Source organism: Dryobates pubescens, chromosome 19 (assembly GCF_014839835.1).
Source record: "Dryobates pubescens isolate bDryPub1 chromosome 19, bDryPub1.pri, whole genome shotgun sequence".
NCBI classification, from domain to species: Eukaryota; Metazoa; Chordata; class Aves; order Piciformes; family Picidae; genus Dryobates; species Dryobates pubescens.
The window spans coordinates 10256349-10269867 of NC_071630.1; the positions used below are offsets into that span (position 1 = coordinate 10256349).

Below are 13519 nucleotides of genomic sequence, written 5' to 3' on the forward strand. Positions count from 1 at the left end.
TTGAGGTAAGGAAGCAGTCTGTGCAACCCACAGTTGCAGTACAGATTAGCTGTAATTTCACAGAGAAGGTAAAACCAAGACACGAGATTGAGACGATAGATGCAATATTGCCTCTGCACAGTGTCTGTGGGTAATGTGTAAAAAGCACTTTATATTGATAGTTTATTTAATGAAAAGCTCCTGCACTTTGACTTCTTGTCTCAATGTACTGCTAAAGCAAGAGAGATATGCCAAGCAATATTTTCTCTGCTGTCTCTGAAAAGGAGAATGCATAAGGGTGAGAGTGGCTGCCATGGATTTGGTATAGAACAAAAGTAACTTTTTTGCTATAGAATGAAGGTAACTTTATTCTTAGATCACTGGATTATTTGTAGTTCCCTCTCAAAGAAGCAGACAAAACATCTGTTTCTTCACTGAGGCCCAGTATTTAATTTCTGTCCATTAGTAAGCTTTCTTACTAAGGGCCCAAACTTCAGGTAAACTAAATAGGTGAAAAACTTAGTGAATCTTCTGTTCATCTAATAATGTATCTTAATTTAATGGAAATTAACTTAAGCTTCATGATAAAAAATGATCTTAGCTGATCATTGACAGAGGTTTGTTCCATTAAGGAAAAGGAAAAAAAAAAAAAAAGGAAACAAGAAGTGATGACAAATCACATTAAGAAATGACAGATCACTCCAATTATGACAAACCAACCTTGAAGGCAAACAGTTTTAATTGTGAACTTGAGGGATAAAATCCCCATGACCTGTGGCTAATTGTATAGTTCACTGAAACCCGTGCTAAATAAATTTGTGGCTTTGGAGACATTTTAAACACATACATAAGGTGCTTTCTGTGCTGGCTGAACTGTAGTTATTTTCTGTGAGTGATTGCTTGTTGTTATCTTTTAACATCTGCTGGCAGTAATTTATTTACATAGTTAAGTCTCCTGGGCTTCTGTTTCTCCTCCTGAATACAACCTCAACTGATTAGGTTTCAAAAAATAACATATATCAAGAAATTTGGGTTTGGTAGCACTTAGGGTAACTGCTCAGAGATCAGATGAGTGCTTGTGCAGAAGCCAAGAAAATTCATGGTCAGTAGTGTGCTTATTCAGTCAGATTTTGAAGGAATTTGTCCAGTATATCCCACAGGGAATTCTTGTACAAACTCAGACTTCTGTCCCATCTTCCTCTACTATAGGATACAGTTAATTTAATATTGGCAAAGTTTTCACAGCAATTTGCAAAGCCAAAACATATTAAATATGTTTGAATGCCGTTGATTCTTTCTGCTTGTGTCTCAGACTCAGGAAGTGAAGATTCTGTAAGAATCTTGAAGTTATTTTTGTGTTATATTCTCCTGGGGTTCTTTACCAAAATGTTAAGTAAATCTCCTAAAATGGAATAATATTGATAATCTATCTGCATTGCAATGGGAAACTCCTCCACTGAAACTAACAAAGTTAAAAAGAGTATTTTCTACATCTTGCTTCTGGATTTGTGGTCATCTACACTGTTCAGAATCAACACAGTGTTAATAAAGTAACATCATATTCCACCACAGAAGTGACAGTTTGACAGCCTAGCTCCACAAATGTAGTATCAGTTGAAATGTTCTTTGCATTTGCAGAGAGACAACAGCTTTATTTAAACTGGACTATCTATTGTGCTCAGGAGATCAATGACTTATGATGTGATATAACATTTAAAATTTTGATTTTTATATTTTTCTTCAGACACACTCACTGACATCACAATTTTGTTGAAACAGTAATTTTTTATCTAGGGCTTAGAGCAGAAGCTATAGTATTATCATGCCTTATAATGCAGCCACTGACCCAAGAGATCAGTCAATAATATGTCTACATTGTAATAAATAAGTCAAGATAACTTCCAGCTGAGAGCAACTCATTACAAGTCCTTCCACTTGATTAGATTTTTGTCCTAAATGAGAGAATAAGCAGCAAAACGATATGTGAAGGTATCATGTAACAGGAGCTGAAGTCTGCCGAGGGAAGGAGGGTATGCCTTCAGTTTTGATTGTAGCATTTCAAGAAGCCAGAGACTGCTGATGGAACCCTGTTGGTAGAACAAATCTGCCAAAGAACATGAGATGCCATTGAGGGATTGTCCTCTGCAGGACAAAGGAAAGAGGGGAAATAGTGGAGAAAGACAAGAAGCAGCAGCAACGTGTCTGTGCTGAAAAAGGCAGGAACCCTTGAGTTTGGTGCTGATGGAGCCACTTTCCTCATATAGCACTCTATTCTCTGTGAAAATACTGGAATCCCGAACAGCAGCCTCAGTGCTGCAGGACTAATAATACATTTTGCTTCAGTGTTGGGCTGAAGCCTGTTGTCATGCTTCCGGGTTTAGGGCAGGGCTGTTCAACTCTAGCTCAGAGTACCTGACATGACACTTGTATTTAGTCCCAGGGTGTTGTGATCTGCCAGGGGAAGAGAGGCAGAGCTTGTTGAGACATGAAAAGATGTCAGAGTGCAGAGCTGAGTTTAGCAAAAGGTGAGGAGAGAGAGCAGAGCATTGCTAAAGTGGTTCTGCAGCAGGGAGCATGTCACTTGTTCTGGAATCACATAACATACACATTACACAACGGCAGAGAGAACCTTTAGTCTGCTATCACTCATGGCTCAGGTGACCTGCTTTACAGAATCTCAGACTGTTAGCAACATTTCCAGCTCTGCTAGAACTATTGCTGGTAGCCAGGTAATGCAGAACATAGACAGGTGTGATTCTACCAGTGAAAATGTCACATCTTTCAATGGCTGCAGATGATTTCTGGGTGGAATCTCTTGACTTGATCTATGGGATGCTTATCTCCCATCTGTGTATATTCTCACAAAGCATTTTGATAGCACAGAAGAAAACCTGTGTCTATTAATAGGTACCATTTATACTGCAGAAAAGGTATTCCCTGAGGGGCAGATACACACATCCTAGTGCCCGCTGGATGAACTGTTAGCCTAATTTTTGCACTGTAACAGGGCTGTGCACAAATTTGGTCATCATACGTAATTTATGTGGGGTTGTGTGACAGCTTAGGTAATCAGTTTGTTTTTCTAGACATTATAAATGTGTGCAAGGATAAAATCTGTTGTTTAGTACTTGCTCTTCCAGAGAAGTTGAACAGGGACATGTATTTATATTAAGCAATTCTTGTTGTATTTTGATAAACATTGCACTGTTGCTCATATTTCCTCAGTTTCTGTCTATCTGGATGCTAAATAGGTCATAATTTTAATTTACTCCAGGGACATGAAGAAATTATATAGATGGAAGAGAATGATAAACAGGCAGTGGTAGATAATAACCTACTAGAGCTTGTTGGATTTATTTATTTAATAATTCTGTAGCAATTCTGCTGCAGAGGTAGATTTTAACATTAAATTGTTGAAAAACCTTGCAAAAAGGTTTTTAATAGAATTAATTTTGTTCATTTTCTTTAACATTTGGTAAGGTTTTATTGTGCAAAGAAATATTTGGGTACTGTTTTAGCTTTTCTAAGCTACGAATCTATTAGTTACAGAATCACAGAATTTTAGGGGTTGGAAGAGACCTTGAAAAATCATCCAGCCTACCCCCCTGACAGAGCAGGATCACCTACACCAGGTCACACAGGAATGCATACAGGCAGGTCTTGAATATCTCCAAAGAGGGAGACTCCACAACCCCCTGGGCAGCCCATTCCAGAGCGTTTTTAGATATGAAATAATTATAACCTCATATCTTAAGGAAAAACTTGACTGACTTAGCCACTGACCTTATCTTTAAGTCTGCCCTCAAAAGTGCCACGGGGCAGCATTATTGTTTCTTTCTATTCTTTTTCCTCCAGCAATTCAGATATTGCAGAAAACAACCCATGCTGTGGGCTCTCTGCCAAAACCCCTGTTCCAGAGATTATTTTGAAGGCATCTCAAAGGAAGGGAAGGAAGCTGTTTCTCCTGATTGACAATATTGCTGGTTTGAAAAGCTAGCACTCATTTGCTTTTAGCTGCCTTTGTCATTAGTTGAAAAGTTTGTAAACTCAAAAGGTTTAGGTTGTCCAGTTGTGTTGGTTCCAGATGTATTTCATCCTCTGTGCACTGAAAGAATAATTTATCTCTTGATAACACTTTGCATTTCTATTAGCTTGTGTTGGGCTGCTGAGTGACTCCCTGTACCTGAGTCAGGCATTTGGTGGTATGAGAAACAGTGTCAAAGTGGCCGGTCACCATCTCCTTAGCTACGTGCCTGCTGCTTTCACTCAGTGTAAATGTTTATTGCTAACAAGAGCTTTGCTAGGTCATGGTACTTTCTGAATTTCAATACAAAACAAAAGCACTCTGAAGCATGTCTCTTTGCTTCAACCATCATTTTTCTTTCTGTAGATAATGAAGCTCGGCTTTTCCAGTTTCTGCCTAACTTCACTCTTCCGTTAATACCATTGAGCTGGGAATACTTTTTGCAGAGTTGAGGGATCCCTGATGAGCTGGAAAGCTGAGTTGCCTGTGCGCAGGTGTCATGTACATTTGTTGCATCTCTAGACCTCTCACAGATGTGGCTTCAATATAAGCTAAAGTTATTTGCTAAAGATAAGAAAAAATACAGAGGATATTTGCTTGATTCTGTAATTCCCACCAATTTGAGCAAGGCTAGGTTGTAGTTACAGAAAAACCTCTTAATCATCATTGATAGAGTAATTAAGTCTCTGTGTGTGTTTGATGTGCATTTTCAGTGTGAAATTTCCTCACCTAGAAGCCATTTTGTTGCTAGCTATCATCAGCTAACATGAGAGTATAAGTATCTGTACATAGAGACATGCAGAGTAAGTTTTTGTGTCCTTATAGACAAATACATATATTTAACTATTCCAAATACTTCTGTAGAGATGTTATCAGAGAGAAAATTATGGATTCTGTATTTCTGTTCAAAACCAATTAAACTTCTGAGAATTAAAATCAGAATCTTCCTCTGGAAGTGGAATATATCAGCTTAATATATGCTTTTGGATATATAAAAAAAATCTATTTCAGCTTGTTTTCTTTTTTATAGCTTACAAGAAATCCAACTGCTAACCTTTCAGTGTTTTAAAATGGTATTTGAAACATCTGTGGTTCATTATCATAAATATCACAATTGTGTGGAAACCTCACATATGTGGCATATCATAACAGAGAGAATGGGATTCACTGAAATGATGAATCCCAGAAACTTGAGATTTCATGCTGAGCTCTATAAAGGGTAGTATTTCCAACCACAACTCCAACTGCCTATCGTTACAGTAATGTACCTGGGATCTTGCAAAAGAATCCCTTTTCAAACAGACCCTTTGATGATGATTAACTGAAAGTCAGGGATTAAAGCCTTGGGATGCATGCAAGTGTTACAAATAATGATTATTGCTTGGTGGACAGAAATACTCTGTACAATTCACATGTGAATGAACTTTCTTTATTAAAAGGAATAAAAGTCTAATATAAGAGGCTGAGAAATTAAGAGAGCGTGATGAGTGACATGCATGTTGTATTTCATTGGGAGATGCTTGGCAGTGTATTCATTTTTCTTGAATAGGTGTTTTGGAGCCAGTTTCATACCATGTGGCATATTAAACACAATAAAGATGTTCATTTGGAAGTTGGAGCATGACAAGGAACATCAACAGAGTCATCAGTAAACAATGAATTCTGTCTTTATGTAAAGAAATATTAGATCATTGTTTTAATTGCCTATTTGCTTTTTGACTGTGAGGGACAATCACTAGTCATGTCTGGTGTAGAATTATGAACAATTCAGGGCTATAGCTAAACAGTTACTTATGGGTTTTTTGTTTGTTTGGGGTTTGGTTTGGTTTGTTTTGATTTGGTTTGGTTTTCCCCTACACTTCTGTAGCACCTTGAGTACCAAACATGAATCATTTTGTTGCAAGACCTGCACAGACACAGAGTGAACAAATGATCTTTGCACCCAGGTGCTTGTAATCTTAAGTCCTTAAGCTCCAACACACAGTGAGTGTGCAGGAACATGTTGGAGGTTGTAGTGTGTGTGGCCTCTCCTCAGGCTGACATTTGTCCAATCTGTTACAATGCAGCTGGGTGGTATGAGCAGCAGCATCCATTTCATGGCTTTCCTCACACTTTGCCTCTGTGACAAATGCATGAACATCACAAACATCATCATATGTAGTTGTAAGGACCATGCATCATCATGGCTGCCACACAAGAGTTGTGTCTTGGGATACCACCTCTTCATTGTAGGCAGATGGCCAGACAGTTTGGACCCATGAACCCTGGCAGACTCCTTACAGCATGAACTGTCCATCCAGCTGGCATAGATTTTGGTTTCTACTTTTATTTGTTTGGTGTCTGAGGATCATTTAAATGCTAGCCTGAAAAGAGCTTATTAGAGCTCTTTGCAATAGGAGGTTTTACTTCTGAAAACAGAGATCCATACCACCTTCTTCACAATTTAATTTCTCCTTAGAACACCTTGAGCTGTTTTCTTGTGTGTTCTTGTTCATTTTGTTCTTACTGCTATGCCCAAATTTCCTTCAGTATTGGAAAAATGTTTGGTGTCCAGGACTCAGCTATGTGATTAAGAAATGAAGGAAGATGCAGTGGTTACCTCATTGTATTTGATAGTTTTTGTCTTCTTGATTGAACCTCACATATATTGGCCTAATGTAGACCTAAAAGATCAGGGAAATTAATTGTATCTACAATGTTTATGTGTGGAAAAGACTTTTTATTTGCCACCTAGTCCATCCTCTTTATTTGAAGCACGATCAGGTACTGACTGACATCGGTCTTACTGATTTGGGATTAAACTGGTATTTGATTAGCCTTATGTTAGAAATTGAAAATGGCAGGTATGCTCTCAGCACCCTCTTTTAAAGGTTATCTGGAAAGCTTTCTTCAATATCCATCTGAACCTGCCTACAACTGGTACACACAAAACTCTGCCTAGTTTCTTACCAGAAGACATGGGAATGAATGAATTATTTAATTACTCTCTACAGTTTTTACACAGTGATTTGTAGACAGGCTTTGTGTACAAAGCAAGTTTTCTTCACTGGAGAACAGAACCTAAAAATCCTTCATGCTCTATATTCAACAGGCTATGGTCTTTAGAACATCAGCAATGTGTAGGTTTTATATCCTACTGGGCAGAAAAGCATGGGCAGAGTCAGGGCGAGCTCCTTAGGCTATGTAGCTGCTACTGGAGCCTGGTACAGGCAACTCAAATACTGTAAACTCAGGATATCTGCATTGGCTTTTCCCCAGAACCCACACAAGTTTAAGAAAGCAAACACTCCCAGTGAGAAGGACTAGAAGTGCAATGAAATCTTATGTGAAGTTCCCTGTGTCCCTATACAGAAAGCAACCTCATTCTGGGAAATTTGCCCCTAACTTTGGACTAGGAATTTTATCTAAAGCTACGGTTCTCAACTTCCTTAACAATTGGCTTCAGTTTCATTTCTGTTGGCCCCCAGTCCAAACTATCTTCAGTATTTTCTATCCTTATGATCACCCACTTCCAATCTTTCTCCTATGTATCAGTACTTCTCAGAGCCTTTTCATTTTCTTTCCCTCTCCTTGTTATTAACCTTGCCAAATACTCTTGCTTCTGTGTCAGAACTGAGAATTGAAAGCATTAATATTTTTGGATGAGATACGGTAAGAAGGCTGTTTCCCAGTCTCAGAAAACTCTGCTTCTGTTCTTGTTGGGAAAAGTTGCAGGGTTTCATAAAACAAGGTCAATAGATGAACAAAATATAAAAGGTCTTAAAGTGTCAAATTCATACTCTAAGGGAGTACAGAATATAGAGCCACGTACTTCTGATTCCATGTGTTGAATCTGCATGTGGCTTTGTATTTCGGCAGTGCACACAGATGGCAGCAATGCTGGAATCTCAAAGTTTGTGAGAGCTAAGCAGCAAGGTGGGAGAAGTGCAGTCCCAGCCAGCTTCACCTCCCTTTAGAAGCACAGCACAGCAAGGCCTCCTCTTAATGTGACTGTGGTGTTTGGCTGTGTGATGCTATAGCTCTGATCTATTAAATTGTTTTTAAATGGTGACTTTAACATAGCTTTTGTTAGGCCTTTTTTTTTTTTTTGTAATAAACTTTTTACTCCTGACATAATTAATTTCTCAGAGTGATGCCAAATTTTCCCAGCTGTAAGCTATTAACAGACAGTAGATCCAGCAGTTTTGGAGTGACAAGTGCATATATATTTGATATAACAAGTTACCTTCCTAAGACCTTGTTTCATTGTTTTGCCTTTTTTTTTTGTTTGTTTTTAAAGCAAGGAAGAAAATAAATTAGACTTGAATCTACTCAGAATTCATCACGGCTGAAATCTATACAATGATTAGTATAGAGAATTTCAACTTCCCCCACTTATGGTGACAGGAAAATTTCATCTTTTTTTGTGTGTTGATAGCTTTAGGAGATTGCAGTGAATCTGTTTAACCACCTGTCACATCACCAACATAAATTGCATCGGCTGGTTTTACACCAGGAAGGCCTTGCTAACAAAGAGCCTTCCATCAAAATCCTGCTGTGAGCAAAGACCCTTATGAGCAGCTCTCAGGCCTCGAGAGCAACATGGACACCAGCACAGTCTGGGCGCTGTGAAATTGTTTTAAACTGCTGCCTTTGCTCCCAAGCTCTGTGTGTTCCTCCCCTGCTTTTACTGAGGTGTAAGACTTTGCAAGCAGGGGGCTGCGGCATGACAGACCAAGATAGGCTTGTCTGGAGGCATTGGAGTATCCAAGGGGAAAGAGCCTTTTGTTTCTTTTATATTTATAATCTCTCTTGCTTTCAGCAAAATTCAATAAAATAGAAAATGGGCTGATGAAATTCTGGTTTCTTATCCCACTGTGAATCCAAGGATAGTTCTCTTGCCCTCAAGTAAAGTGTAGGAAATGGGAGCAGTTTTTAGTTTAAAATATGTAAGTAAGCCTAAACTTGTGCAGAAGCTGATCCTTCAGGTGCTGGGAAAATTGCTGTGCATGAGGCTGTGGTGACTGGAGCATCCGGACTCATCTCAGCAAGTGCATAGCCAGGCACAAATTCAAAGGAGCTCAACTTTGCTCTTTTAAAACCCCACGGCTGGATGCTGTTGGTATGTTGGGGCTTCAAGGGCCTCTGTGGGGAGAAGCCAGCCTGGCCTGTGCTGGACACAGCAGGTGCCAGGCAAGTACCAGCCACTTCTGGGTGGTTACAGCTGGTTCCAGGTGGGCCTGCAGCTGAGCCCTCCAAGACACAGGTGGTGTCATTTGAGGCAGGGGCAAAACTTTGCTTGGAAATGTGGGGAAAAAGTGTAAGAGAGTAGTGTGGGCTCAGGGACCTAGGAGGACGAAGGGCTCCAGGTGATATAGCAGGGATTTCCTGCTGCCCTGGGAGGACCCCGCACTGGTAGGTCTGAAGGAAGCTCCATGCTGTAGGGGGAGATCATGCTGGAGCAGGGAAGAAGTGTAAGGAGTGAGTAGCTGGGCAGAGGAGCCATGAGATACCAACCACAACCCCTGTCCTTTATTCCTCCATACTGCTCAGGAAGAGATGGCAAAGGACCTGGGAGTGAAGGAGTGGAATGGAGCCTGGGAAAAAAGGAAGGGAGAGATGGAAGGACTGGGTTTCATTTCACAGGTAGTGACAGGACTAGGGGGAATGGAATGAAGCTGAAGGTGGGGAGATTCAGGCTGGATGTGAGGAGGAAGTTCTTCACTATGAGAGTGGTGAAGCCCTGGAATGGGTTGTCCAGGGAGGTGGTTGGGGCGCTGTCCCTGGAGGTGTTTAAGAGCAGGCTGGATGAGGCTCTGGCCAGCCTGATCTAGTGTGTAGTGTCCCTGCCCATGGCTGGGGGGTTGGAACTAGATGATCCTCGTGGTCCCTTCCAACCCTGACTGATACTATGATACTATGATTTTATCTTTTTTTTCTCAACATACAAGTCTATTTTATTAATTAAATTAATTTTCCCCAGGTCACTTCTCTTTAGTTTGTAATTGTTAAATTGCCTCACTATCTTTACCAACAAGCTTTTTCATCTTGTTTTCTCCTCCCACCCTGTCAAAGGCCAGGAGTGAGTGAGTGGCTGGGCGGGCATCAGGGTGTAGCCCAAGGTCAACCCCCCACTGCAAATTTGACAAGTCATGTCCCACACCTCATATTCTGTGCCCTTATTCTGAAATTCAGATCTCTATGAGGTCCTTTAGAAGCTGTGTCTTCAAGTTGGTATGCCTGCAAATAGATGAAAAATTTGATGAAGAGGCTTTGTGTGTAACTTCCCAGGAGTGTTGCATGGCCCTCTACTATCAGTGAATTTAAACAATCATGAAAAGATTTGTATTTTTACTAAAATTCCATTGTCTTTGATCTTCTGTAGTCTGTACCGCTGTCTGCATTTGTTTCTAAAAGTATAATGCAGTTTTTAAAGATCCAATAGAAATTAAATATGAAATAAAATAGCAAGAGCATGCAGATAAATGAACAGTCTACAGATGGAGTAACTCAAGGAGCAGGTAGAGAATACAGAAGAGACTATCTGCAAGAAAGCTGCTTCACATGCAATTATATTGTTCAGAAATGTAAAAGCCTGAAACTTTTACTTGGCAAGTAAAGGTTTGTGTTGCAGACCTCTTAATTATATATCTGGTAGCTAGATCACTGATGTGTTTTTCCAGTATTTTGTAAAAAGGACACTCAGAGAAGGAACATGAAGCCACGTCTCAAACTTCTGTACTTTAGAGACCTGTTTCTATTTATTCTATCTTTCCTAAATAATGTAAGTCTTCCATGTAAGGTGGAAAAGGGTTATTGACAGCTACAGTTTAATTTCAAATTCTCATTATCCTTAGCTATACTGATAGTGCAGCTCATGCTCTATATCACTGTCCTACTAGTTAGTGGGAAATGTTACACTTTGGTTTCTCTGTCATGCAGACTATGATGTTGAATATTCTGTAAACCAATTTCAGCAGAACACCCTGTAGAGATCCAGGGTTTTGATGAGGAGGATAACTGCTACTGCTCAATTTGTAGACCTAGGTGAGCATTTTGTTCATTTGATTTGAGACATCACAAAATGATAAGAGTTTTATTTCTTTCCTACTTCTTCCCAGTAGGCATGGACAAAATCTCCTCTTCCTTCTGAAAGTACATATTTGTAACATTTGTCTATGAATTACTCACACAAATTTAAAGCTTCTTTCAAAGTTTTCCCCCTTAGACTGGGAGATGTTTCTTCCCCAGATCTGTAGACAAGCTAGACTGAAGTCTCTCAAAGTGCATACTTATAATTGCCTGTTTTCTTTTTTTCTTTCTTTCTTTCTTTCTTTTTCTTCCCCCAGTGGAATTTGACGACTGCAAGGGGAATAACAAATTGAACTTTGAAGTTTCTAACCCAGACTTTAAGGTGGAACGCGACGGGTCTTTAGTTGCGCTAAAGAACATATCAGAAGCTGGCAGAGCCTTGTTTGTACATGCACGGTCTGAGCATGCTGAGGATATGGCAGAAATTCTGATTGTTGGAGCAAATGAAAGACATGGTGCATTAAAGGTAAGATAAATGCAGAACACTAGAACACAGTGCCAAGGAGATACTGCTGGATATTTACACATGCCATCTAGGACTGTAAGAAGTTTCAATCTGTAAGCTGAGATCAAAAATCTTCTCCAGTCCATATATTGCTGTAATGTTTTAGCATTTAGTTTAATTTGAAATACAATTTTTCCACATTTTGAAAGGTGCATTTCATCTTCAGGTGTAAATGTCAAACATATGTAAATAATTGTTTTGGATGAAAGAGCCCAAGTACTAAAATTGGCTGGTTCTTCTGATGTATGCTGTGCCAGAGAACCACAGTCTGGCCATAAGTAAACCTAGAAAATCATAGTCTAAATCTGTCATTTAGAATTTACAGAACCTTCACATTCACTTCATTCCCAGATAATTACACCTGAATCCCATGCTTTGGAATTTAAATTTCCATATGTATCTGCTTATTTGATATTGTTGTATGTTAATCTATATAAACATCTGCAAACACATGGCAACACATATTTACACTCTGTATATGCATTAGTGATATTTGTTCCACCCTGTCCACTGAATGTCAGTTCGTTTCCACTTCTGAGTTTAAGTGTAATACTATCCCCATGCTACAGAGGAAAAGTGCTTCACAGATTGATTGAATTGTTGTGATTGAATTGTTTACTTCACAACCACGAAAGTAACAAAAGGAAATGTGAGACAGCCTTCATTTCTGTGTCATGGCATTTAGGAGGGAGGCAGACATGTTAGTGACTTGCTAGGCAATTAAGCCTGGTACCTTTACAGACCGGTAGTTTCAAGTAAGTATGAAAAAATGATTGATCTATTATCTTATCTTGGCATTTAGACTTTCAACTGCCAGCATTATTATTGCATTTCTAAAATGGCTTAGTGTAATTTAAATATTGCTGTAAAAAATAAAACCACCACCAACAAAATGAAACAAAAGCAAACTAGTAACAACCAAGAAAACCCACAACAAAACCCACAAATTTAGAGGAAAGATTGTGCAAACATGTAAGTCAAGGCTGAAGAAACGTTTTGATCTACACTTTAAGCAGCATATGATGTTACTATAGATTGCCAGCGTGAGAGAAAGTACCAGAATGTGTAACTGCAGAGATCTGATCAAAACACTTACAGGAAATTTAATATTATTCAAATATGTTCTTTCTTCACAAAACTAAATTTTAACAAGGTCATACTGGAGAGAATCTCTTACATAGCAGAGCTGTGCATTTAGGACCACGCACTGCCAGAGTAGGAAAGCTCCACTTGCAGGAGCGAGCTCATCACTTGGCTGTCCAATGTCGCAAAACCAGCAAGAGAGGCTCTTGCTGGTGCATTCACGAGAAGGATCGGATGATTTTGTTTTCACTCAAGTTTTTTAAATCCTAGGAGCATTTTCAAAATGGCATGTTCTCATTCTTCAGTTAGAAGTTGCTGAAACCACAGAGGAGACATCTCTGAGAGGAGGCCTGGAATTAAACTTCAGGGGATTAGTTTATGTGTGAAGATGTGACTCTGAGGATTATATTCTGAAGTTATTATTTTCTTTGAAGATCAGCCCTTCAATGTCTTTGAGGGAAGATATTCTATGGAAGTTACAGTCTAGGGGAAATCTTGTCTCATCAGTAGGAATTAGCAGATGTGTATTTACACAGACTGACATAGCTTTGTCAGTGACCTTTTCTCTTTATGTCATATTTGGGTTTTGAGTAGTCTCTCTTCAAAATGCTTCAACAATATTAATTATTGCCTAGTGTTGAAATCTATTACCATATTACATTCAAAAGTCAAGTCTAATTTGGCTGCAGTCCTGGATTCTGTTCCAACCACTTTGTGTTGCTTCACAGAGAGGAAATCAGTCTATATCTGGCACATTCTGCCACTTGCTGGTCTTCCCTCATAGTTGTCTACCTGCACTCATCACTTCTTTATGGACTTTGATATTTGGCTCATAACTAGATTGCTGCCCTTTTAGT

General features: G+C 39.2%; 1 protein-coding gene across 2 annotated transcripts in view; it reads left to right on the top strand.

The window, feature by feature from the left end:
• The window catches only part of CDH13 (cadherin 13), a 489323-nt gene that overhangs the window by 161201 nt on the left and 314603 nt on the right, over nt 1–13519 (top strand). For both annotated transcript variants that reach the window (XM_054169942.1, XM_054169941.1), the window contains exon 3: nt 11332–11540. In XM_054169942.1, the coding sequence (XP_054025917.1) occupies nt 11332–11540 (209 nt within the window). The remainder of the gene's footprint in view (nt 1–11331; nt 11541–13519) is intronic.